General features: G+C 35.2%; 2 protein-coding genes across 2 annotated transcripts in view; one reads left to right on the top strand and one right to left on the bottom strand.

Moving 5' to 3' along the window:
* Window positions 1-501: 501 nt before the first annotated feature.
* On the bottom strand, window positions 502-16,048 carry LOC106883175 (ruvB-like 1). Its single transcript, XM_014934095.2, has 10 exons — window positions 15,792-16,048; window positions 9,420-9,506; window positions 9,085-9,301; window positions 6,318-6,475; window positions 5,693-5,842; window positions 4,325-4,388; window positions 4,039-4,237; window positions 1,998-2,100; window positions 946-1,037; window positions 502-717 (listed from the first exon to the last, which is right to left on the bottom strand). The coding sequence occupies exons 1-10, from the start codon at window positions 15,930-15,932 to the stop codon at window positions 558-560; spliced, it is 1,371 nt and encodes a 456-aa protein (XP_014789581.1). The 5' UTR covers window positions 15,933-16,048; the 3' UTR covers window positions 502-557.
* Window positions 16,049-16,446: 398 nt separating this feature from the next.
* Window positions 16,447-27,029, top strand: part of LOC106871403 (coiled-coil domain-containing protein 146) — a 41,249-nt gene continuing 30,666 nt past the window's right edge. Inside the window, exons 1-6 of the mRNA XM_052970515.1 lie at window positions 16,447-16,653; window positions 18,191-18,265; window positions 20,908-21,174; window positions 21,920-22,002; window positions 25,505-25,720; window positions 26,545-26,603. Of these exons, the coding sequence (XP_052826475.1) occupies window positions 20,971-21,174; window positions 21,920-22,002; window positions 25,505-25,720; window positions 26,545-26,603 (562 nt within the window). The 5' untranslated portion in view covers window positions 16,447-16,653; window positions 18,191-18,265; window positions 20,908-20,970. The remainder of the gene's footprint in view (window positions 16,654-18,190; window positions 18,266-20,907; window positions 21,175-21,919; window positions 22,003-25,504; window positions 25,721-26,544; window positions 26,604-27,029) is intronic.

Here is a 27,029-nt window from a genome sequence, read left to right on the forward strand (position 1 = left end):
ATGTTATTTGCACATTTGTTTAACATGTCTATGAGTGAGAGAGATAACATACATTCTCATACACAATTTACATGTTTCATAGTGCGTTACAGGACTTTTCCTCATGTGCACAGTAAAATCTACATTAAGTGCACAAACAGTCCGACAAAGTGAGCATTTGTTGTTCTAACTTTACACTGATATTGTCCCTATTTACAGCTACAAGAACTGGGACAGCTAAAGTAAAATTTTTACCAGCTCAATATAGTGCATTATCAGTGACAAGATATGAACCAGCCACCTTTTAGTTCATTGGTTGATAACTCATCATCAGCTAATTAACTAATTCTATCCAACAAATACTGAATATGAAAAAAGAAAAATCATAAAAGGACTTTCTTGGAGAAGTGTATATGTAAACAAATTTTTTTTAATAATTGGAAAAATGTGAGGAATCATCACTATTTCTATCCAACATTTTAGTAAAGTTCCAAATAAACTGTATTGAAATAAACAAATTCATTGTTACAGGAAAAACAAATTTATTTAAGAAATTATGTGTTGTGATGTACTTTCTTTTACTTCATATATTTGTCATCAAATTTCTGTAAAAGCTTTGCTGAAGATTTGGCATCATAAAATAATTTCTTCACTTCTTCAATTTCTTCTTTACCAATGCCATCTTTTCCATTTATTCGAGCTAATAAGTTAGCTGGTGTTAGAAGCTGGACAGCATATCTAAATTAAGAAATAAGAAAATTGTCAGTTTGTCAATACCATACAAATAAATGGGAAATTTGTCAAGAATTTGTCATCTAACTATCAAGTCACAAAAAGGAACATATAAATGCTACTAAAAGTAGTAACAGATCTTCTTCAAATCATACATAATTGGAACAAATATAGATAAAATGTAAAGAGTACTTTTATTTAATCTAGAATCAATCTAGAATATTAAAGTATTACCTGAGTGTGGAATTAGTTCCAGTCAAGCTGAGTAACTGTAAAGATTCATCACTGATGTGAATTGATTCAGTTTGTGAGCGAATACCTAGGATCTGTTGAGGAAAAGGGTCAATGACCAAAATATAAAGACTCTTCTTTTAAAGAATTGCACATTTCTAAATTAATGAATAATAAACAATCAAATTTCAATAACTGAACAAAAACCCTAACCAGTTGGTATTTAATAGAATTCAAAACAATTTACTTGAATGGTGATAAATTCATTGTCCCAAACATGCCTAAATTTTCATTCAAATGATTATATGATTATTTGAAATGTAATAATTGTTTTGTTTGCCTTGAAGTTAGAAAAGTTTTGTAACAAACCTGATATTATACATTATCTAATTTTAATTAGAATTATTTGGCCAATGTAATCTAAATTTTGTATTTAATGTTTAATGTTAGAACAAAAAGTAAAACCAAACACTGTACCAGTTCCAAATTCAGATATTTGTTGTCACCTACATATTTTTAAAGATCTGTTTGTAGATAGTATTTGTTTTAATAGCAAGAGTACCTTGTTTTCAACAACTGAATTAAAAAGGAGCTGGTACAAAACTGGAGTAAAAATATATTCTACAGACAATAAAACGATTTATAATCATTGCATCATTCTACCTGACGATCATCAATTGTACAATGTTCTCACAAATCATCAATCGTACAGAGTTATCTTAGCAACCATCAGTCTATACAGCTACCTTACCAACCATAAATTCATAGAGTTATCCAACCGTTGTTACTAGTACACTAATGATCTTTGGTCACATAACACAACTTGGACTCAATGTTTTCTTCTTGAATTAAACCTGCTTATCAGTTTGAATTTTATAATTGCCTCTTTTAGATTGTAGAACAGCACTAAAAATCAAAATATTGTTCTTTATTATTTTAATGCCTTTTTTAATCATATTTGTATTTAAGAAAACTAGGTTAAATTTGAAAATTATTCCAAATTTGGAGGGATTTAGTAAAATAGTTAACTTTTCTGTTATAAAGTGTGTACAAACCTGCATCATTTCCTCTTGTGTATAAGGTAGTGTTCTAATGATCATGACTCGGTCTAAAAGATCAAGTGGAATGCCATGGGAAGATACTATGTCTTCAGTACCCCTGAAATTGTACAAATACATCATTTTAGTAATGGAAGAAAAAAAAAAAATTATACTGGGACTTCAAGCTTTGCCATAGGAACTTGATCAACTCTAAAATGATTAATAAATTGACTCTACTAACAGTATAGAGTCCCACCATCAGTAAATGGTGTTTGTTTTCTATAAACTACACACACACACACACGTCCATGCATACATATTAGCTGATACTTGATCAAAAAAATATTTACATCTTACATTGCAAAAAACTAAGTAGTTAAAATGGTCACCATCACAGAAAAAGAATAAAAGACATAACCAAATCGATAGTTTTCAAAGGAGCGCTGCAGTCTAAAAACACTGACACTAGCGCATGCTTGGTATTTAATCAAACTCAAAGAAATAATTGGCAAAGATGATATCAGAGAAACTTAAACTCAGAATGTGAAAAAATGTAACCAAATGTCCTGTATCTAATTCAATTCTACCATTTCTACAACTCAACTACCCTTGTAGAGATAACAGAAAACAAATATAACCCCTTTAACATTTAAACAGACCATATCTGGCCAAAATATTCTACCCGTTTTATGTTCAAACCATCCAAATCCAACCTCTCGCACCTACCCTATAATATTAATAACAATAACCTTACAATAAAATAAACAATCACATCATTGAAATTTCAAAGTTACAAGATAATGCTTGATTAATTCAAAACAACGTGAATAAATGAGTATTACAAAGTAATTTGAATGCTAAAGGGTTCAATTATGTTGTAGCTGCCTGATTTTTATTATTTGTTGAAAGCAAGTCTTGATCTAAGCTTGTGAAGGGACTTTTCAGATGACAAGTGGAAATAAGAAAGATTAAGATGGTTAATACAGAGTTTGAAAGGACAAAGTGTAGCATGAGATGAGAAGAAAAAGATGAGTTCCACAAAGTAATACATTTTAGAATAAAAACCATACATAGTTTTATTTCTGTACTGACTTCTTTGAATTTTAATTTTAGTTGAGGTCATCAACATTTGCCTTTCAAGACCTTCCGTCTTGTACAATCCTTTTTAAACAACTTTTGGTCCTCCAGTTTCCCTAAAGGCCTTTCACCAAAAGATGTCATCAGTCACTGAGGTGAAGAGAATCTCATTTGCATGTGATTTCTCTCAATATTTACATTGCAAGAAATGTTTTAATATGACAAGGCTGCTAATCCATTTATCACTCTCACTCTCACCACCAACCTGGAGAATCAGGTCCATGTTAGCAGCCTGTTACATGCCTACATATAGATGCCATTCATTATATCTCCTGGATGGATCCCTACAAATAAATGGGGAATTTGTCAAGGATTTCAATGGAATACCATTATCACCAAATGCTTGGTTGAATGATTCTTTTTAATAGTTACTGCCCTCCTACATAGGTTGGAATATTACACCATGTTCATACACTTCATTTTTGGCTTTGTTTCCATAGATATATGCCCTTTACCATAATATCAAAACTACATATGTTGTCATGTCCCTGATAAGCCTACACTGCCTTAGGGTGCACTTTACAAAATATTGGATGCATTTTATTATAGAACCACTTTACAGTGTACAGGGTATATTTTATTACGGCACCAAGAATACAGAGGTTGTCATGTCTCTAATAAGAATAAAGAGTCCTAAGACCCTACATTGTCTTGGTACACAAACAAGCATGCACATATGTATATAGATACATATATATTTATGACAGACTTCTATCAGTTTCTGCCTACTAAATCTACTCACAAGCATTTGGTCATAGTAAAAGACATGTGCATAAGGTGCTGCACTGTAGGTAAGAACTCATAAAGCCATGTCTGCCCTTATACGGCCATGCCTGTGTCTATACTAAGATAAATAATAGACACTTCTACCATGAATTCAATTCAATCAATAAAGTTAAATATCATTAAATAATCTTACCTGATTGAACATTTGCCTCGATTGGTAGCAAAGATGACAATTGGAGAGATGGAGGATTCTAGAGCTCTATGTAAATAGGTGAAACATTCTATGTCGAGCATATGAACTTCATCAATGAACAGAAGCCCCGGAACCAGTTCAGCAATTCCTTGGTCAATGTATGTATTTACTACTTTGTTTATCTCTTTACGCAGTTTATCTGAAAAAAAAAATGTCATTAAAAATATACACTTCATTCAGGAAAGTTTCACAACAAAAGATTCCAATTAAAAAGAATAAATCTTACCAGTGATTTCAGTTTTCTTTGGTTTCATTAGACTACTCATCATTGACATTACGTCTTGACCACCCTAAGAAAATAATTAAGGTAACAATATTAATGAAAAACAAAATAGCATCTAAGAGAATGCAACAAAATAAAATTTTATATAGACACACACACACATATATAGTTGTTCACTTTACAACTGTTTTCCCATGCTAACATAGGTTGGGTGAATACATACTGAAACACTGTTTTACAGCCAGACCATCTTTCAAGTAAGGGTATCATTTTATTCCACTTGTCTTTGAAAGTGCTGAGCAAGTGAATGACTTGATGCAAAGAGCCAACAAACTCCACTCCTAATAAGCAGGCACATTCAGGAAAAATGCAAAATGTAAACATTATGATGCCTGTGTACAAACTGCAATGCTACATGAGTGAGACATGGGTTTTGAATGCAGACGACTTGCAAAGGCTAGAAAGAAATGAAGTTAGCCTGCTCCATTGAATGTGCAACATAAGTGTGTATGAATAACAAAATGTAAACATGTCGAGACCAAAATTGGGCATAAGTGTAATCAGGATGACTGGAGATGTGCAACGCTGAGAAGGCCTATCCAATTTGGCAAAAACTGAGATTCTGTAAACACAATGTGTGTGTGTGTATAAATTTCTCGCTCTACACCACATCATCAGTAAACTCCAACTCAAGAGCATATGTCTTTCGTTGGTGTTTTTGTGGCTAGTCTTGGACCAAATGCAGTTTGCCAGCCCATGTGCAGGATGTTTTTAGAAGACACCACCTGTGTAGATGGCCATTGGCTCACAATGCGGTCATCAATCCTTTGACAGGTCTTGCTTTTAGTCCTGCAGAATGTCCACAGCAGCTGTTTCACCTGGCAAGCCAGGTGGAGGAATCAGTGTAGGTGCCAACCACTCAACCATGAAACAGGTAATACTGGATTACATGGTACCAGCAGCAGGTTTTCCTGGCCTGACTGTATATCTTAACTCTTAGTATAAAGTCACTTTCTTCTACTGTAGCCCCACCCAATCAATGAAAATCTTCAATCTTGCAAGCTGCAATACAACCTCACTAGTGCTGATCTACCACAAAAAAAGGGTGTACAGTACACTCATAAGTGGTTGACATTAGGAAGGGCATTCAACCATAGAAACTATGCCAAAGCAGATACTGAAACATGATGTAGTCTTTGGACTTGACAGATCCAGTTCAACAGTCATTATTAAAGCAATGATTTTACAACTGGATGTTCTTCACAGCATCAACTATCAGACAAGCATCTTCCACCCACCAGGTATCTTTTAAAATACTTTTCCTAGTCAGCTGAATACAATAAAAAATATCCAAAGAATTTAGAAACTTACCTGTGGGTGTGCATTAGCTGTATCCAAATCATGCAGAGTGACATCCTGAATTACCTCCTTTTTCTTGTGGACATCCCCTTTAGGTAAAGGAACATATTCTTCAGCTTCAAGATCAAATTCTGTAGCATAGCTGTCAGATCTTCCTTGTCTCTACAAGAATAAAGGAAAAATAAGCCTTTAAACATTTATTTATTTCTGAAGTGATATTTCATTTTCAACTTCATATAACTTTTTCTATTACATCTTACATTTCAATAAAAAAATAAGAGAACAATCAAAATTTTTTTACATAGAAAATTAATGAAATTCACAAATTTGACCAACATAAATTTCAAAATTAACAATTAATTCAATTTTGATTGCTTCATTACACAAAGCTGTAAAACCACAGCAAAGTAATTCTTTTCCTTTACTGGTTTCAGTCATTGGACTGTGTGCATACTGGGTTTTTTAGCTGATCGTATCAACCCTAGTATGTATTTCATGCCATCTCTGGATGAAACACATTCTGATCTTTGTTAATCAAATTAAGTTACCTTTTGATATAACAGGATGCACTTCAATGCACAGTTTAGACTGGTATACACAGATATACATACATAAGGAAATAAAAAATTCAACTTACTTTTACAGCACCACTGTTTGATTCAATGTAGATCACATCACCGACTTCAACCTTCTCTTTTTGTAAACTCTCAAAGATGGAAGGGTCTAATTTTAATTGCTTTGTTCCTTTTGCAGTTTTCAAACCAATTATCACATGACTTACAGTCTTGCCATAGCCTGTATGGAATTGCCATAGTTTAAAAGTAAAACAGATTAGTATTCAACATTTATATAAAGTACCACCAACTCCCTATTTCACATTCAAGCATTTGGATTGACTCTTAAGAAGAGGGAGTTCTTAAATTAGATGATGTCATATGAAGTCATATAGAAAAATGCTGAAAGAAACCCATTTAGCTCATCCTTGCACAGAAACCAGGATAATTATACTCATCATTAACATCATACTCAGTGACATAGCATGTGCAACACACCATGAAATAATTTTAATTCCCAGTTACAGCTAATGTTATTTGCAAAAGTTATGAATGCCAGTTATTTTATTTTCCTTCTAGTTCTTAGGTAGAGAGGCCAAGATGAAAATCATGTTACTTAGAGGCCAGCAAAATATACTATCTTCACCACCCATACAACATTAAGATAGTAACAAATCTTGAACAATTTTTCTCCTTTAGAATTACAGCAAACTAGAATTTGTTCCTAATATCCATGCTTTCTCTACAAGTACAAGCTTTCAGAAGATGAAGTTGAAACATAGATCATATAAGCCTTAGGGAAACAGATTTGTTGTTAAGCTATCTGTGTGGCTAAAGCCTTGGCAAAAGCTATAAACTCTGACAGAGAAGAGGGCCATTACCCTGTGAATAACTGCTGACATACAAAAAAAAGAGCTAAGGAAGAGATGGATGAGTTAGGTACTGTTAATAGAGCTTCTTAAATTATGGAAGATGGCTAGAGCTCACAAGAGACAGCTGAGACGCAGCATATTTTTGATTAGAAAACATTGGTAAGGGATGAGTTCTAGAGGACTATAATTATAAGATTATGTAAACTATACAGTTATTGATTTCACAACTAAAACATATTATTGTTGTAGACAGAAATTTAGAATGGGCAGGAGAAATAATTTAAAGCAGGTGGTAGGAGAGATATAAGAACAAACATGTTTAGTAGAGTAACAAAGATAGGTCAGCCCAAAATGGATTCAAAAGGTAAGACTGTTTAGTGAGGTGGGTTTCATCATCATTGTTTAACGTCTGTTTTCCATGCTGGCATGGGCTGGACGGTTTGACTGAGGTCTGGAAAGCCAGAGGCTGTACCAGGCTCCAATCTGATCTGGTAATGTTTCTACAGCTGGATGCCCTTCCTAATGCCAACCACTCCAAGTGTAATGGGTGCTTTTTATGTGTCACTGGCACAGGAGCCAGTCAGGCAGGCCTGGCATCGATCATGTTTGGACAGTGCTTTTTATGTGCCACCTGTACAGGAGCCAGTCAGGCAGCCCTGGCATCAATCAGGTTCGGATAGTGCTTTCTACATGCCACTGGCATGGGAGCCAGTCAGGTGGACCTGGCATCGACTACATCTGGATGGTCTCCTGCTATTGCCTCCACGAGGCCCAACATTCAAAGGTTATGTTTCACCACCTCATCCCATGTCTTCCTGGGTCTACCTCTTCCACAGTTAGGGTGTAACACTTCCTCACACAGCTGTCCTCATCCATACATAACACATGACCATACTAGTGCAGTTGTCTCCACATTTGATGCTTCTTATGCCCAACTTTTCTCTCAGGGCACTCACACTCTGTTGTGTATGCAAACTGACATTACACATCCAGCGGATTATACTAGTTTCACTTCTTTCAAGCCTACGCATGGCCCATGTTTCACTGCTGTGTAGCATGGCACTTCGCACACATGCATCATACAGTCTACCTTCATCCTGAGCAAGAGGCCGTTAGTTGCCAGCAGAAGTAGGAGCTCCCTGAACTTTGCCCAGGCTGTTCTTATTCTAGCAGCTACACTCTCAGAGCAAACACCCCCACTACTAACTTGGTTGCCTAGGTAGCAGAAGCTGTCAACTACTTCTAGTTTTTTTCCCTGGCATGTGACGGAATCTGTTTTTTGTATATCTTCAGTGTTTATTGCCCTGTGCGTCTGCAACACACAAAAACTATCTTCTCGATCAACCTTCCTTTGATATTGCTGCACCTTTTTTGTGTCCATAGCTTACACTGGGTACATTGTATGAAGTTTCTACCCATGCCTTTTCTACAGATCGAGCAGGGCCATCTATCTGAAAGGGTTTGTGATTTGTCAGACTTCCTACTTACCAAGACTTTGGTTTTTGCTAGGTTAACCCTAAGGCCCTTTGATTCTAGACCTTGCTTCCACACCCTAAACATCGTCTCTAGTTTTGGCAGTGACTTGGCTATTAGAGCAAGGTCATCAGCATAAAGGAGCTCCCAGGGGCAGCCTGTGCTGAATTCCTGTTATTGCTTGGAGGACTATGAATAAGAGGGGGCTGAGGGCTGATCCTTGGTGAACCCCTACTTCTACCTGGAATTCGTCACTATACTCGTTGCCAACCCTCACCTTACTAAATAGCTAAAATTTTATCTGTAATGTTATCTTAGCTGTTATGATCTAAGTTACTCTAGCCAAGATCATTTCCATTTTTTAAGGCAGGATGGTGTGATTTCAGAGAAATTTGACTGATATTACCAGCAGGTCAAATGATTGTGGAGAGGTTCCATTATGTTTTAATGTTACAAAATTACTAGCACTATATAAAGTAAAATTCTGAAATACAAATATATTTACCGCCCATTGGGTTTTCTGTTTCTGCTGGTGTAATTTCTGTGACTTCTCCTTCATAAACCTCCTTAGTCTCTTTTATACGCAAGCCAATGGCACGTCGAAAGTTTTCCATTAAAACTTCTGTCTTCTTAATTTCACTGGAATACACTTCACTTCCAACCATTGGGCAGAATGGAACTTTGCTGCCAAGCTCTTGAGCAATAGCTAATGCAATAGCAGTCTATATAAGAACAAAATAAAATATATAAACATTTTTGTTGAGAGTAAAAAGTGTTCATATACATCAGTGTATATGGTCACATGCATCTTTACATTAAATATGTGATGGAATTTAGTACCTTTCCTGTTCCAGGAGGTCCTGCGAATAGCACAGCTCTTCCTGCCATTTTCTTGGATCGAATCATTTCTACAATAACTCCAGCAGCCTAAAAATACAAGTTCATAACAACAAAATTATTACTGTGTTGAAAGTATTCACTATTTGCACTTGTGTTTCAGATACTAAGTCAGACATTTTAGATAAATAAAACAATTTAATTCTAGGCAATTGTTTCTTGTCACAATAATTAATTCAAGTAAACTTGGAAACAGGAACCTGGTGTAGCCATATGGTTTCACCAGTCCTCAGTCAAATCGTCCAACCCATGCTAGCATGGAAAGCAGATGTTAAACGACGACGATGATGATGATGATGACATTGGTATGATAGTACATCACCAGATAGAGTGAACATACTGAAAAAACTACATTCCTAAATTTTATCACTGAATCTCTAGACTCAAATTAAAAACAAAAACTCATTCTGTTTAGTCATCTCACTAAATAGATTACAATTTTTTTGCAGATTCCAGATGTAGTTACAGAAACATCAACTAAATGAAAATACTGAATTTTATATCACAATTCTATGCAAACTTGCCAGATACTGTAATTTTGGGCCATAATTGTTGATGTATATTGAGAGGAAAGCGTTAGAGATCCATTTAAGTCCAAAACCTCCTTTGACTATATTTGATAAAAGCCACTTTTAAACTTGGAACAAGCAATCACTCAAGCTCAATTTCTGGAATCTGCCCTAGAAATGCAGAAACTTTTCAGTCTTCTCACCTTCTCAGTACCATATCTGAAACTGGAAATTTGCCACACCTGCAAAATGGGTGGACATTTTTCATGAGTGTGTTGGCCAAAAAGAGTCATGACATTAGCATCAACAACCCTATTACAACAAGCACATGTTAATAAATTACCCTTATAAAAAGTTACCATCAGCATATGTATGGCTATTCAATGCATTAATATTTTACTTCCTTCAGATAGTGTTGTCAACTTCATAGAGGAGGATACTTGCCAGAATCCCTAATTCACAACATCCTGGAAACTCAAAGCAAGCTGATTGTTCATCAATCCATATTTAAAACCTCTTTTTGTAGCTTTTGAATTCAAAAAGAATGTATTTAAATGCTTTGCCTGACTTGTGTTCCCCTATAATCCAAGGACATGACTTTATAAAACAATACAACTTTCTAACATTAAAAAAAATATAAAAAAACATGTTTCTATGTTGGTGACCCCTTCTTGCTAATTTTGCTCAACTACATAATAATTTGAAACTGATTGCTACTAATTTCTCCACTTATCAGATTTAATAATAAAGAGATTAAACGACTTCTTGATGTTAGTAATATCAAGCATTCAGTTTTTCCCTGGTAACTCGGAAAAACAATGCCATGTTATCAACTATTTCCAAAGAGTAAATCCCTACTACTTTTAGCTGCTTTTCTACTTTCTAATATTAAAAATCGAGTGCATTCTATCTTTTAATAAATTCTACAACAAACTAGATCTGAAAGCAGTATACTGTCAGATTCTATTCTACATTAAGAGATAAACATTAAGCTGATGTACTTTTATTCTACATTGCAAGGTTAGCCTTTGGTGTGACTAATGCTGTGTAAATGCTTTTCAAAGTGTGATGGATAGTATACTTCTCAACAATGACATCAAAGGCATTCACATCTCTTTCAACAAAGCTATTATTGTTGATATAACTATTGAAGAACACAATGGTAACTGGACTATTTCAATTAATAAGAGACTCGAAATTTTATTGAACAATGATATATGATTTTTCTATCAACTATTCATTTATTAGCTAGGACATAAAATATATCTTTCAGTCATTGTACTACAGCCATGCAATCTGACTAGAAAGACTGGGACCTTTTGTTAATCAGCCAATGTCTAGCAAAGCGAAACAAATACATGTTTAGATACTATTCTAAATGAGTACCTTGATTCTTGAAACTAATTCAACCTCTAAAACACTACTTTTGATGCTAGTCATCCGTTTAAATCATTATCATCATATCATCACCACCATTTAATGTCTTTTTTCAATACTGGCATGGATTGGATGGTTTGACAGGAGCTAGCAAACTGGAAAGTTTTAGCATGGTTTCTATGGCTGGATGCCCTTCCCAATGCCAACCACTTTACAGAGTGTACTTGGTGCTTTTTAGATGGCACCAAACTCTTATCCATCTTACTTGCAATGCCACTACATGTTCACATTCATGCAGCTAGAACAGCAATCTTGAGAGTCCTTTCGCAAGACAATTTCTTGTTCTGAGTAAGACTTCTCACCAATTGAAAAGAAGGTTCATAGAAAGTTTTAGAAAATGGCAAACTATTTTTACTCAGAGGCTATTTTATATTATAAACTCATCAATCAGTGATCTCATTCATATTTAATCACATAGAGAAAATAATAACTTCAGTTTCCTCATAGCTCAACAAGGATCTGATAAGCACTAGAAAGACTGAATCTTTAAAGTACTGATAAATTATGAAATTGTTACTGCTATTTCCAGTCTAAGTGATTTATGTTATACTTTGAAGGTTGGCAGCCAATCATTTGAAATAAAAATGAGCATGTTCACACTTGTTCTTCAAATGTTTTAGCCAAATGAAATAGTTTGATTCTTGGCAACTGTTTCTTGTCACAACAGTAGTTCAATCTAAGAGCTATTAAACAAGTGAAAAAAGGTAATAGCTGAGAGAACATAATAGTAACAAATTCTATATAAATACATAAACTGCATGAATAATGAATGAAGAGATGAAAAGTAGTCACTAACTTCACAGCTTCCCACTGTCATTAACAATAGCTTCTACCAAACATGTACATTTTCCCCCCACCGTTTCCTCAAATAGTACCTTTTTTTTTTTTTGTTACAATACATGCTAGGACTTGCATTATTCTGTGGCTACTGTAGGGTTTGCATGGATTGGACAGTATTTACTGAGGTAGGTTTTCTACAGCTGGATGCCAACTCTTACTTGTTTCCAACCAAGACAATATTTCCTTACTGTTAGATATGTTTTCACAGAATATTGGACATATTTACACTACACAATATTAAGATAAAGATACAAAATATGCTTCTTTCAGTTTCTTTCTGGCAAATCCGCTCACAAAGCATTGGTTGGCCTAGGGCTATAGTAGAACCAACTTGTTTAAGGTACCTCACAGTGGAACTGAACCTAACTTCTTGACCGCACCCAGATCTGTGCTTACATGACAGAATGGATTAGTGGTTAAGTGTTTGAGAGAGTACATCTCCTTAGATCAATGGCATCTCAAACCACATGCACATGAATATCTGAACAATAACTCTATTCTTTCATGAAAATCTTCCGTTTGATCCATTCCTTTCAATGCTTTCTCTCTAACTCTCTCACAAAATTATAAGACTACAAAAACCAATGTCTGAGTGTCTATGCAGTTGCTCAACTGACTAAAAATTGCAGCAACATTTCCTTCAAATTACACTTTAAAAGAAGGAGGAAACATTGGATAGAGTAGCACTGCCTCAGAAGGACAAAGATTGGATGGTCACAGCTTAAATACTTTTGATCAGCTGGATCAGGATGGACCTGAGGCTAAACATCAAATGATCTTCAGAATTTGCTGGCTATTCATTCAAACCTAGAATTTGAATCTATTTCTCATTGATAGTTCTTTATTTAATTTTAAGTATCACAATTATGGCTATGCTAGCGAACTGCCATCTAGCTGAGTTAATCTCTCTAACTCCCAACCAAGCATTACAGCAAGACTGTCCTGTATTAACTGGTAGACTTATTTCATTGGCCAATGTAACATCACTACCTGGAATCATGGGTGCAATTAGCAGAGAATGCTCTGTTGCAAGCATTCAGGCCTGGCCACTAGTCTGAAGATATCTTCTCCCTCCTACTAGTCTTGGAGAATCTGATAAGAGCCATAACAGCGACATTCTTCCTGACTATATGAGGGGTGCTGACAAGTTCCTGACTTTAAGGGTATCACAAACGGCCTGCATAAATGTGTGAATCTGAGAGGGGATTATTTTGAGTAAAATCATAATTAACTCATCCTCCTGTATTTTCTTTTACCCAAAGCCAAAAACTTTTCAGCACACCCTCGTATGATAAAACAAAAACTTCCCTTTCCTCTTTATTACTTTTTTAAAATCCAAAACAGATTTTCTAACACATTATTTAACGGGGAAAAAAAAAAGAGAAAATTGGAGATCTTGTCGCTTATTACACACAAATATTATTATTGTGAAGGCGCGTGGCTTAGTGGTTAAGGTGTTTGCACTCACGATTGCAAGATCATCGTTTCGATACCTAAATAGACGGTGCGTTGAATTCTTGAACAAAATACTTCACGTTGCTCCAGGCCACTCAGCTGTAAATGAGTAAACTTGCGACGGACAAGCGTTCCATTCGAGAATATTGGCCTGCCCACTTAGTCAGAGGGGTGGCATCATTTGAAAGCTACAGCAATGCGTGTAAGCACATTGTGACTATCGGTGTATAACAGCATACGATGCAGTGATATATTATTAAATCTGAGCATTCATCGTCATCCAGTTACATGTAACTATCAAAAGCCGTTGACAGATAGCAAGATTTTGCGTTTATAGCCTGCAAGGTGCTATTTTGCAGCAGATGCATATATTTACAGCTGAGTCAACTGGAGCATCGTGAAATGAAGTACCTTGCCCAAGAACACAACACGCCGATGGAACCGGGAATCGAACATACGAACCGAATGCAACTGTCGGTACTACTAAAGCAGCGCGGACCCGAACGCGCAGTCGCGCGTCCGCGCTAGCTAGTCGTGAGTGGTCGATCCTAACCCTAACCCTAAACACGTATTCATTTGCACACGCGGGTTAGGGTTAGGATTAGGATCGACCACTCAAGACTAGCTAGCGCGGACGCGCGACTGCGCGTTCGGGTCCGCGCTGCTTTAATCATTAGGCTACGTACGTTCACTTTAATAGTATGGATTTATTTAAAATTAATTTTTAGAAAAATGTTTAAAGAAAAAAAAAATCAGCTTTCGTTTTCTTTCTCTCCACAATCTGCGTCTTGCATGTTTTCTTTTTCCTTCACACATAACCAGATGTCAGCGTCTTTTATTTAATAACGAAACAAATAGAAGGGGTAATTTTTGTACATTTAGGTCAAACAAAACCACTTTTACATTTTCGTTTATAATATACGAAAAATACAATAAAGAACCACATATTAATTAAAGAATGACTACAAAGACTATGTTGTTGGTCCGCTAGAAATAGCAGCGAAATCTCAAATTATGGTTAACATGCACTTTAATTTCTTTTTACGACGTGAAGTTGCATGTTAATCCAAATTGTAGTCTAAAAACCGATAGAGGGTCAAACTAAAGGGCTTGACCCGGTGGTAAATAATAGGTGTAAAACAACTTCCTGAGAACGAATATGAAGGAAAAAACACACGGGGGAGTAGGGAGAGGCCTCGGAACATTCGCATCCTGAATGTTCCGAGACATCTCATCGGAGCCAAGAAACAAAAGAAAAATAGTGTAATAGATGTACAACGACATGCTCTGAACGAATATAAAAAAAAAAATGCGCTCCTGCGAAAGGCGGGGTGAGGAGGACTCGGAACATTCACATCGTCGCATATATTAGACAACGTAGATCTTGATGTGCAGGAAGACGAGACAGTCGTGGTTAGAAAACCTTTGATAATATATGTTCGATTAAGGCTGATAGAGACTATTCCGAAATGGCTTTTCAAAAGAAAATAATTGCCCTCGCTTTATGTGTAGGAAAACTCAAGGCGTATGAAGTGAGCGAGCCGGTATCTAAGCAATATCAAATCTCAAAGAGAAACAGAATTAGTGGCGGGTGAATTGTTTTTTGTTTTTATGGGTCTTAGAACGAAGGCCTGCAGAAAAAAAGACAGATTTCCAATAATATAGCATAGGCGAATGCGAAAATATCAACTTCATTAACGCAAATAATGAAGTCGATGGCTTAACGTAAAATTCAGGGAAGGAATAAATTCAATCCATGAACTGTAAAACAATATATCTCCTCACAGAATATTAAAAAAAAAATTGGGTTTATGTAGGAAAAATATACATTAGGAATAAAATGTGAAATCGTATAAAATTAATGAAGTTTTTCTTTTCATGCATGTTTCATCTTGTCTTTTCAATCAAAACATGGCATAACTACAGGGTTTTACCCCCCCCCCCAGACTTTGGGAGGTCATAACTTTCAGAAAAATGAATATTTTTTAATGAAATTTTCTATGCATATAGTATTTACTATGTAGAATCTGGGGGGTAAAGCCTGTAGTTATGCCCAAAACGGCAAAACATTTACCTCGCGGGCTAATTCCTGACCAACAAGCCCAGCAGCAGATTGAATTGCATAACCATTTTCATCTAAACCTAATCCTTTCACATGGCTGTGTGACGCAATACGTTGAGACTTTGAATTACTCTTTACTTCTTCAATCTTCATCTTGAGATGTTCTTTTCTTAATCAACTTCAGTCGACAACGATAATTCCTTCTCTCCGTCCAACTGAAAAATGGCGTTCACGTGTGCCGTAAACCGGGTTATGACATTGTCGTTCAACACAACTATCGTGAACAATTTTTTTTGTTATTCTTGTCGAAGAATTATGAATTGACGTAATATTACATAAAAAGAAAAAAATTAAATTAAATTAAGAAAACAACGGAATTGCTAAAATATTATGAATGTGGGATAATCATTTTTTTTTAAATAACGGAAATGTACGGCATAGTTATAATTTCTAAAAACAAAAAGAAACATATACTGTAGGGTGGAAAAACCTTTGAATAAACATTGAATTATTTTACAAATAATTCCCTGTGTATATAATATTAAACTTAAACATAGATATCTAAAAACTATTTACTTTTTTTTTTATTAAATATTATATATATAGAAAACCATGTTGCTTTTAAATTAACGACAGTCAAACAGTTTCTTAGTAACACATTGTTATGGCAACAGTAACTATGAATGTAATGTAATTAATCCTTTATAGTCAATGTTTCCAAAGACTAGTTTCCCCAAGAGACAAATATACAGTGCACCTCAACAAAAAGTAGTGTTACTTTCTGTAATTACACTAATAATGTTTTGTTTGTGAGGAGACAAAATATCAATTTGTACAGATCGTTATTGCTGTGCATAAATAACCAAACTGATAGGTTTGTTTTTATTGATTGATATAATTATCGATGTATTGATGTATTTTGCAAGGCAATTCTCATGTATAAGTGATTTTATTGATTTAGTTATCGATATATTGATATTATTGATTTGGCTATTGATATATCGATATTATCGAAATTGTTATCAGCGTTTCAATATTGATATATCAATATGTGTCGGAGTTGGACTTGTTTGGCAAGTGACTTGGTCTGAGAACGTGTGTTAAAACTGAATAATTACATTATGGAAGGCTCATTTTAACCACTTAAGAACACACACAAAGTATTATATTCTCTCTCTCTCTCTTATTATTATTATTTCTATAAAGTACGGCCTTTTATGAAGTGTTAAAATGTTTTGTACTAGTCATTGACCACTAGCATAGCTAGAGGGAGGCGGTCCACTCCAGGCGGCGCTTTTATAGAGGCGGCACCACTTTTGGGCCTGCTGTAGGCAATATGTATTTTTTGTGGGGGCCCAGGGGTGGCAAACTGAAGGGACGCCCCTGGCAGCACACACTCTAGATACGCTCATGATCACGGACACATTTCCACATGCAGTTAAACTGTATTCGTGACCAGGTCGCAGAAGTGCGACGAAACTTGTTGACGTTTCATAATAGACAGTACTGTTAAGAAATTAAACGTCAAATGAATGTAAAAATTTCTGTGCATTCTTAAATGACTAAAACAACTTCCCACTCCTGATAAAATTGTTTCAGTTTGTATTTGTGTTAATATTTATTGATTTCCATGTTACAAACTAGTATTAGATAGGGATATCCTATGTGGCCGTTCTTTTTTTCTTTTTTTTATTTTTCTAGAAATAGTAGCCAAATTTCCTTCAGATCATAACCCATCGTCTTAAAAAATAAATGACTTGTTGATTTCTTTTCAAGATTCCCTGTGTCTGAAAAAAAAAAAAAAAAGGGAGAAAAGAAAAAATGTCAGACATTTTCAGAAGGATCCTAAGCTTACTGGATTAAACTCGACCTGAGCTTAACAACAACTGGTATTTATATTATGAGTCACGAAGATATTAAAGAAGTAACCATATCCAAAAACTATTTAACTCTAAATGTTAAAGAGTAAAATTAACTGACCTTTTATCTTTCATATACATCCTGGATGCATTACAGAAATAGGTTCACCTGAATATTTGACTGGCACTGTATTTCATTGTTCCTAAAAGAACGAAAAGCAAATTTGGCCTCAGTAGGATTCAAAATCAGAATACTGCCAAATATTCTAACAATTATGCCAATCCAGAAGCATTTTATCCAATACATTACTATTTCTACTTATATATTCTTGTTTTTCAGTCCCCAGGTCAATTCTTATCATGCAGATCTGCATTCAAAAGTGTTTTCTGTCTTTCTTTTAAGGAGAGTTTAGTTTGAGAAAAAAATTGTTTGCTACTTTTAGCAGGTTGGCTGGCTACATAGTAATTCCCCAATATGTTAATTTCTACCATTATATTGTTACTGATATTGTTATTGATATGGAGATAGGCAGCAAAATAAATGCATTGCAGTTTTTAATTTCGTACCTCTAGATCTGGAGATTGAAGCTCACTTAGATCAACTTCATCCTTGAATCCATGGAATAAGTAAGTAATGATAATATTCTAAGATTAAATTAATCAATGATATCTCAAGCTGAAAAAATAAAAAAGTTTAAAAAAATCTGGTGCCTCTTCATGGTTGATTGACATGCAAGAAATAGCAGCTAAATCTTCCTCAAATCGTGCCTTGTTGTCTTCAGAACTGATACACTAGATTGTGTGGTCTGGAAAAAGGATGGGATCATCATAGCTGGAATGCGTTTGACCATAGGTCTGCTTGGTCAGGGCTGACCTTAGTCTAAACAGCAACAACACAAGTAAAAGAAAAAAAATAGAAAAAAAAAACCTTTTGCATATTAACAGAAGTCAATATATTGATAAGTTTGTTAATATTGTTACAAATATTTTGATGAGTAATGTGTAACCAAAGATAAGTCCTCAGCAAAACTGAACCTGCAATGTTGATTCAGTTTCTTGTTGAAGCCATTTTGTACTTTTTTTTTTCTTTTTGCATGGGTAGGATGTCTTTTAAAAGTGATTTAGCTACTATTTATGGGAAGTCAAATGATCAAGTACAAACTCTCTGGATTTTCCATTCATATTGCATATGACTAAGATGCTCATGATCAGAGTTCTGATACATCACCAGTTATTAAAAAAGCAGGTTTATTGTGTTTGAATCCTTTAAAGGTACATTGAAATTATTAATATTAACAATCCAGAACTTTCCAGCCTTAGTATCCAGAAATTTCCAGCCTTTCATTCCTTCTCTTACATTCAAAGCTAAAAGAATTATTGTGAAACTACAGGAACTAAAATATATAATAATGGAAATTTGGTATCTTATAATACTTTGACTGTGGCTTGGACAGTGTGAGAAAAACAGCATGTCCAAAACATTTTACTGTGACTTGTAAAGAGAAATAACAATATTCTTTGGTTGAAGCTTCAGCATTTGTTCATTCCCAATTTATTAACTTGCAAATCTCTGCTATGAAACTATCCAGTGTTTCACATCCTAAATTTTAGGATAGCATGCCCAAAATAAAGATGTGGTGCTCACAGTTGGGCATTCTTTTCATGCATCTTTCAGTCTGTGTTATCAGAGGTCTGATCAAATAGAACAAGGGTTCTCAACCATTTTTTATCTATGGACCCCCTTTGATTGCTATTTTATTCTGGTGGACCCCTTTATCTATTTGATGTTTTAAAACTATTTTTATAAAATGTTATTTATTAATGTTTTCAGACATTAATTTGTGCAGGTTGAACTATGTAAAATGATAGAGAAAGAAATCTTGCTGTTTCTTGTAATACATATCAATACCTATATCTAAAGCAAAATTTCTTCAGGTGCCCCTAAAATATTATTTACTATTTTGCTATGTGGACCCCCCAGAAATCTGATGTGAACTCTCAAGGGCCATATGGACCTCTATTGAGAATGCCTGAAATAGAACATCATGAGAACATATTATTGCTGTTATCATTGTGATTATAACTTCTATATAACAATAGCTGATATAAATGTTGGTTGGTTGCTTCTTGATTTCTCCAGTCTGCTTTACATCATATACAGAGAAGGGCAGTGTGAGAGTAAAAGAGAGATACTGACAGAGTTAACATAAAAGGTATAGGAGAAGCACACATATGAGGTATGATAGGTGGCAAAGAGTGAAAGAATGACACACACAGTGAGAGAGAAATAATCATAAAGACAGAGGAAGGTGAGGGAATAAATGAAAGAGTGGTTATGGGAGGAGTTATGCAAATGAGAAATTTGTTCTATTTGAATATATTTTAAAGTTATAATTTTTACCCCGTGAGTGTAAGTGAAAGCAGGGTATTATAATCACTTGTCTTTGTTTGTCTGTATATTTTTTTTTAAATTACTGGAAAATGGTTGAATGGATTTTCACCACATTTGGCAGAAATACTCACTGGGTGAACAGCCTGAAATGATGAATATTTGGTTTCCTTATCTTAGAAGGAAAAGATTAAAAAGAAAACAAGCTTACAAATTTCTCGATAAGCAAGTGGTCATATTATTTTGTTCACTTTCTTTTTCATATGAATTGACCCTCGTCTGTGTGTGTATAGAACATGGTGTACCTATGCACATAGACACATGTGCATACATACATACATACATAGATATGCGACTGTATGTATGTGTGTGTGTGTGTGTGTGTATACATAGATGGATTTGAGGGTTTTGTTTATTAACGAGTTGATTTCTTAATTCCACCAGAGTATAAATACCTATAATGGTGATACTTAAAAAGATAAATAAATAATTAATTCAGTTCAATTAAAAAGCATGGGTAAGCAATGCATTGGAAGCCACACTATAATTTGCGGAAAAATGTATTTATATGTAAGGTATGCACCCCTGTTCTGATGCCTATTTTTTCATGTTTTTAAAAATTAATATTCATTTCATCATTTTGATTAAGCAGCAAGAAACTTGATAAAATTTAAATATAATCATTGTATGTATGTCATATTTCCTGATATTACCCCGAATGGCAAAAGTATACTTCTAAGGTTACTGCCATATAATGGGTAACATTCTAGTTATAATAATCGTCAACATCATAATTGGATGTCTCTCTTTCCATGTTCACACTGGCTGGACAGTTAATTCAACAATAATTAGCACAGCAAATGTCATTCTTTAATTGCAGACAACACTGGATTTTTTCTAAAACTTTTTTGCAAGACTGGATTTGCCAAAAGCATTTTGAAAGATGGAGAAAGACAAAACTGAGGCGGTAGACAAGGATGAAGATCCACCACCAGACAGTCCATTGATATCCACATTTGTAACAAACCCAGAGGAGCAGGAAGAGTCAGTGCTTGTTTCTGAAGTTAATCAAAGTGAAATATCAGATGAAGGAAAAGTGTCAGTTATAGAGATTAATGAAAATCCAGCCTTACTAATCCTTGACAGTGTGAGAAATCTTCTGCTTTATTCCAAATTTAACTATTATAGTGTCTAATTAGTTAAATGGGTGCTAAGGGAAATAACACAAGGAGAACAGTAACATGAATTTAGTGAATTGAGATATGGTGTAGTACTGAATGTGACATCTGTAACAAATTCTAGATGAAATAGAGTTTGCTCATTAGTTGGAGAAAGAAAATAAAAGCTTAGTGGTAATTGTCAGTGACTTCCATTTTGTAAGGGTCTCTTTTTTGACTTTGTGAAGCGCTGCTTCTCAAAATTGGTGCTGAGGCAGTTAATTGCATATCCAGGTGGCCTAATAATCATAGGTATAAATTCAAAGCTCCATTCCAGGTGGAGCAACTACACTCCCATTTGTTCAGCATATACATCCCCCTTTTCACTAATTCTTAACATTTTACTTGCACCCGCTCAGCACATGTATGTGTGTGTGTGTGTATGCAAACACATACTGTTTAAACTAAAAGCAAGAACTCTTCTATACAACATAAATTGAAATACTTTTGATAGCTTTAGGCAAACAGTAATATGAAATACTAAAACAACCAGTTTTCTGCTTATTTTTGAAGTTTACAATTAACCAAGATTCTAAAGAGATTTTAACATAATGCTCTCTATATTTTGCTGAAATATTGGTGTTCTTATTGACTGATGCCTTCTGTATTGAAAAATAAATGTATTCTGTGAATTTCTACATAAATAATGTTCCTTTCAATTGCATCATCTTTTAGCTTTGCAATTCTGGAAAAATTTCTTCAACAAAAGCAGCATACTTTAAAGAGAAGTATTTGAAAATGCAACAACTTCTAAGTCAGTAAGTTATCAATAAAATGTACAGTCGTCTTTGTCATCATTATTGTTATTGTCATTGCTGTCATAGTTGTCTGCATCATCATCTTCACTGTCATCATTGCTGTTATCATCGTTGACATGGCCCCTGCTACTGCCATCATCTTCATCATCACCAATACCATCATCAATTGCAGGGTACACAATCCTTGTTTGTCCTTAGATTATTTGCCTACTGTACACTATCATCATGGCCCACCATCACCTGACTAAAATTACATGACACAGCGATTTTAACATGCCAGCTGGTATGTAACCAGACACCATCAGACCAGTTACCTTACCATGTGGAATGTTAGTACCTGAAGTCACTGAATTCCTAAACCCTATTGGTCAAACCTGTTAGTACCTGTAACTAATAGACTGTTTCTTCTATCATGTTGAAGCATATTTAAAGTTATCTGAAACTGTCTGACCTTGCTGTTTTATCAGACTATTATGAGACATGAGCTGACAAGAGGAGGCCTAAATATTCTCACCTAGAAGCCATCTTTAAATTTTCTTCATTCTGAGTATGTATCTGAGGATGGAAATGCAAATTCTACCTTACAAAGTTTGATTTAACCTCAGTTCTTCATTACAGATATTTCTCTTTCACCTCTAGTGCATGTCACCAATTCCATTATCAATGGAGCTTATAATCTGTTAACAAAATATCTTTAATAATTGCACAAGCACTTAGGAAAAATACTTTTTCATGTATAATATAATAGCATAATTTGTAGAGCGTCATGTAAAATACTTTATGGTATTTGCTTATGTCCCTTTACATTCAGTCTTCAAACTTGCCCAAACTTTTTTCATGTTAAATCTTTCTGAAGTTGAGAAAAGAAATGCTATTATAGCAGAGATATGTGCAAGGTAGGTAGTTCCTATTCAATCTAAAATTGTAAATGTTAATTAAGGAATATAACAAGTAAATTATTTCACTTTAATTAGAAAATGTGAATTTAAGGTATCAAATCCATTACATAATTCAAGAACATTTTGAAATTAGACAGGTAGAATTTCAATCCTTTCAACTACAATATATACATTTAGGTGTGATTATGTTGTATTGTGTGCTATGGGTGTAACTACAAAATGTATTAAATAACATTCCATAAATGAAAAAGGGATTTGTGCCTTTTGCTCAGTGTCATATCAATCAAAGAGTTGGAAGAAATACTGGAATATATGTTTTGTTGTATTTCTTCTGACCCTTTACTTTTTGAGTTCAAATCCCACTGGAATCAATTTTTCCATTTTGTCTTTTTGGGTTAAGTGCCAGTCAAGTGCTGAGGTCAATGTAATCACCCTTCAGAATTGCTGGTTTTGTGCCTCAATCAAAAACCATTATTGTTGATGTTCGTCATCATTATCATCATCGTTTAGCATCCGCTTTCCATGCTGGCATGGGTTGGACGGTTTGACTGAGGGCTGGCGAGCCAGATGGCTACACCAGGCTCCAATCTGATCTGGCAGAGTTTCTACAGCTGGATGCCTTTCCTAACGCCAACCACTCCAAGAGTGTAGTGGATGCTTTTTATGTGCCACTGGCATGAGGGCCAGTCAGGCAGTACTGGCATCGACCACACTCAAATGGTGCTTTTTACGTGCCACCAGCATAGAAGTCAGTCAGATGGCACTGGCAACGATCATGCTCGAATGGTGCTTTTAACATGCCACTAGCACAGATGCCAATCAGGCAGTAATGTCATCGGCCATGACAACGATTTCACTTGCCTCAATAGGTCTTCATGAGCACAGTTTATTGCCCAATGATTGAAGGGTACTCTTAAATAGTTAAATAGGCTGGTTATGCTGCACTGGCACAGGTCACGGTTATGGTCTCACTTGTATTGCCGGGTCTTCTCAAGCACACCATATCTCCAAAGGTCTCAGTCACTTGTAATTGCCTTGGTGAGGCCCAATATTTGAAGGTCATGCTTTATCACCTCATCCCAGGTCTTCCTGGGTCTACCTCTTTCACAGGTTCCCTCTACTGGTAGGGTGTGACAATTTTTCACACAGCTGTCCTCATCCATTTGCAACACATGACCATACCAGGGCAGTCGTCTCTCTTGCACACCACATCTGATGCTTCTTAAATTCAACTTTTCTCTCAGGGTGCTTACTTTCTGTCGTATACTAACATTACACATCCAGCGGGGCATACTGGCTTCATTCCTTGCAAGCTTACACTTGTCCTCAGCAGTCATGGCCCATGTTTCACTGCTATGTTGCATGGCTGTTTGCACACAGGCGTCATACAATCTACCTTTTACTCTGAGTGAGAGGCCCTTAGTTGCCATGCCAGCAGAGGTAGGAGCTCTCTGAACTTTACCAGGCTATTCTTATTCTAGCAGCTACACTCTCAGAGCAACCACCCCTACTACTAACTTGGTTACCTAGGTAATGGAAGCTATCAACTACTTGTAGCTTTTCTCTCTGGAATGTGACAGAAGCTGTTTTCTGCACATTTTCTGTGTTTATTGCTCCTGAGCATTCGCCACACACAAAAACTATCTTCCCAGTTAGCCTTCCTTTGATATTGCTGCACCTCTTATGTGTCCATAGCTTACACTAGGTATATCTTGTGGAGTTTCTACCTACGCCTTTTCTACATATCGAGCAGGGCCATCTACCTGAAAGGATTCATGGTTTGTCTGCCTTCCTACTTACTAAGATTTTGGTTTTCGCTAGATTAACTCTAATGCCCTTCGATTCTAAACCTTGCTTCCACACCTGAAACTTCTCTTCTAGTTCTGATAATGACTCAGCAATTAGAGCAAGGTCATCAACATAGAGAAGCTCCCAGGAGCATCCTGTCTTGAATTCCTCTGTTATTGCCTGGTGGACTATGATAAATAAGAGGGGGCTGAGGACTGATCTTTGGTGGACCCTACCCCTACTCGAAATTCTTCACTGTACTCATTGCCAATCCTCACCTTACTGACAGCATCCCTGTACATGGCTTGTACAGCTCTCACTAACCACTCGTCTATCTCTAGTTTCCTCATTGACCAATTTTTATTCCAAGATAAGAGTAATAAAGATGAATAGAGTCAATGAAATGTTCAGTTAAATGCAATATATATAGTTCAGATTCTAGCAGGGCCACATTCCCATTGATTTCTGTGTAAATGATAAACTTAGAATCAATAATAGATTGATCTTTGACCTTAGCTGGCAGCCATGAGTCTTATTTCCATGCTTAATTGTGTAAATTGGTATTATTTTTGCTTTTAACTCTTTTTTTTTTTTTTTGCATTTAAACCAGCCATATCAGACTCAACTACTCTGCCTGTTTTACATTCAAACCTTTCAGGTCTACCTTACAGTGTCATTCTAAATATAAACAATCACATCATCATAATCTCAAAACTACAAGATAACGCATGATTACTTCAAAACTTGTGAATAAATAAGTATTATATTCAACAGAGTAATCTCAATGCTAAACAGATAATGTTGTCTTTCACTAGATCTAGCTCCAACGTATCAAAATTGTATGAAGAATGTTCTGACTATCTCAGTACTCAACAAGAACTGATGCAAAAACTTGAAGATGCTAATAAATATCCAAAGAATATTGCTGTGTCAACAGAAATTACTAGCTTACGAGAATCCTTTTTGAGTGCCAGTAACAAATATGCAGAAGTAAAAGAACGTTTAGTTCATTATGAATTCAAAATTGAATGGTAAAGTAGTTTATGTTCTTTTTTTTTTCTCTTTTCTTTCTTTATTTTTTGCTTACTGGTTTTGTTAGGGGAGAGAGCAGTGGCAATAACCTTTTTCAGGGCTACCAAGTTGGTACTGTTTGGCACTTGGATCATAAGAATATGAAAAACCTTCCATCATGAAAAAGTGAATAGCTAATTAAAACCATTCTGAAGGGAAAATCAGACTTTTTTTTTGTTGGTTTTGTTAATAGTTTGGAGAAAAGAAAAGAAAGAAAAAAATAGAAAAACAAACCCTATGTTTCTTTCCAACATCTTTAAGAACTATTGGGAGGAAAAGGAGATATATATCCGTAGAATGGAGATCTGATCAGAATGCTTGTAACAAGGTATATTCCACTATAGATACTCATGGACCAAATGGTGATGTTTGACTCAATTAAATCCATCCCCTCCAAGAACAGGAACAGTTCCCCTACCAGGTTTTTACATTTTTGCTGTCTATCAAATTGCACTCACAAGGCTTTAATCAATTTAAGGTTCAGGCAGAGGATACACTTGCCCAAGGTGCCCCCATTGGAATTGAACCAAAATATTCATATTATTGAAGCAAACTTCTTAACCATACAGTAGTGTCAAGCCATTAATTTTTTGCCTTCAAATCTCAGCTGTTGCTCACACACCTACCCACAATAATTTCAAGAATATTATTTTATACTTCACTTTCCTGTTTTATTATTTAACTTTCTAAATCCAGTCATGTCACTGCTTCAATTTTTGCTAAATCTTATATCAATATTTATATTTATACCTTTGTATCTTTATTTTTTAATTTATTTTTTTAGTATTTTTCATTCATTTTCCTATGCTAGTCTGTTTGGATTTGTTTTTCTTATTAAAGCAAGTACTTTTAAAGCTGATTGCCTTGCTTACTAATCACTCAGCTGTGTCTTTACAACTAAAATCACTCAACAGTGAGATATGAACTTAATCTATGAACAATAGTTAAATTAGAGTTAACATACTTAATGTAGTAAGCATCAGAAATCTAAGCAAAAATAATGTCAGCTTGTAGACTAATCATCAGCATCATTATCATCATTTGACATCTGTTTTCCATGCTGGTTAGACATTTTGACTGGAGATGATAAGCCGGAGAGCTGCACCAGGCTCCAATCTGTTTTGGCTTGGTTTCTACAGTTGGATGTCCTTCCTAATGTTAACCACTCCACAGAGTGTACTGGGTATTTTTTAAATGTCACCAATAGGGGTGCCTTTTATGTGTAACCAGCACAGGTGCCTTTTGCATGTCACTGGCATGGGTTCCTTT

The sequence above is a fragment of the Octopus bimaculoides genome, chromosome 1 (genome assembly GCF_001194135.2).
Source record: "Octopus bimaculoides isolate UCB-OBI-ISO-001 chromosome 1, ASM119413v2, whole genome shotgun sequence".
Lineage (NCBI taxonomy): Eukaryota > Metazoa > Mollusca > Cephalopoda > Octopoda > Octopodidae > Octopus > Octopus bimaculoides.

What these genes read in the sequence shown, in the direction of transcription:
- LOC106883175 (XM_014934095.2), bottom strand. Translation starts at nt 15,932, where the DNA reads ATGAAGATTGAAGAAGTAAAGAGTAATTCAAAGTCTCAACGTATTGCG. An exon ending in GACCTCCTGGAACAGGAAAG is followed by an intron (nt 9,302 to 9,419) that starts GTACTAAATTCC and finishes GTTCTTATATAG; the next exon opens with ACTGCTATTGCATTAGCTAT. An exon ending in GGAACTAATTCCACACTCAG is followed by an intron (nt 718 to 945) that starts GTAATACTTTAA and finishes TTCTTAATTTAG; the next exon opens with ATATGCTGTCCAGCTTCTAA.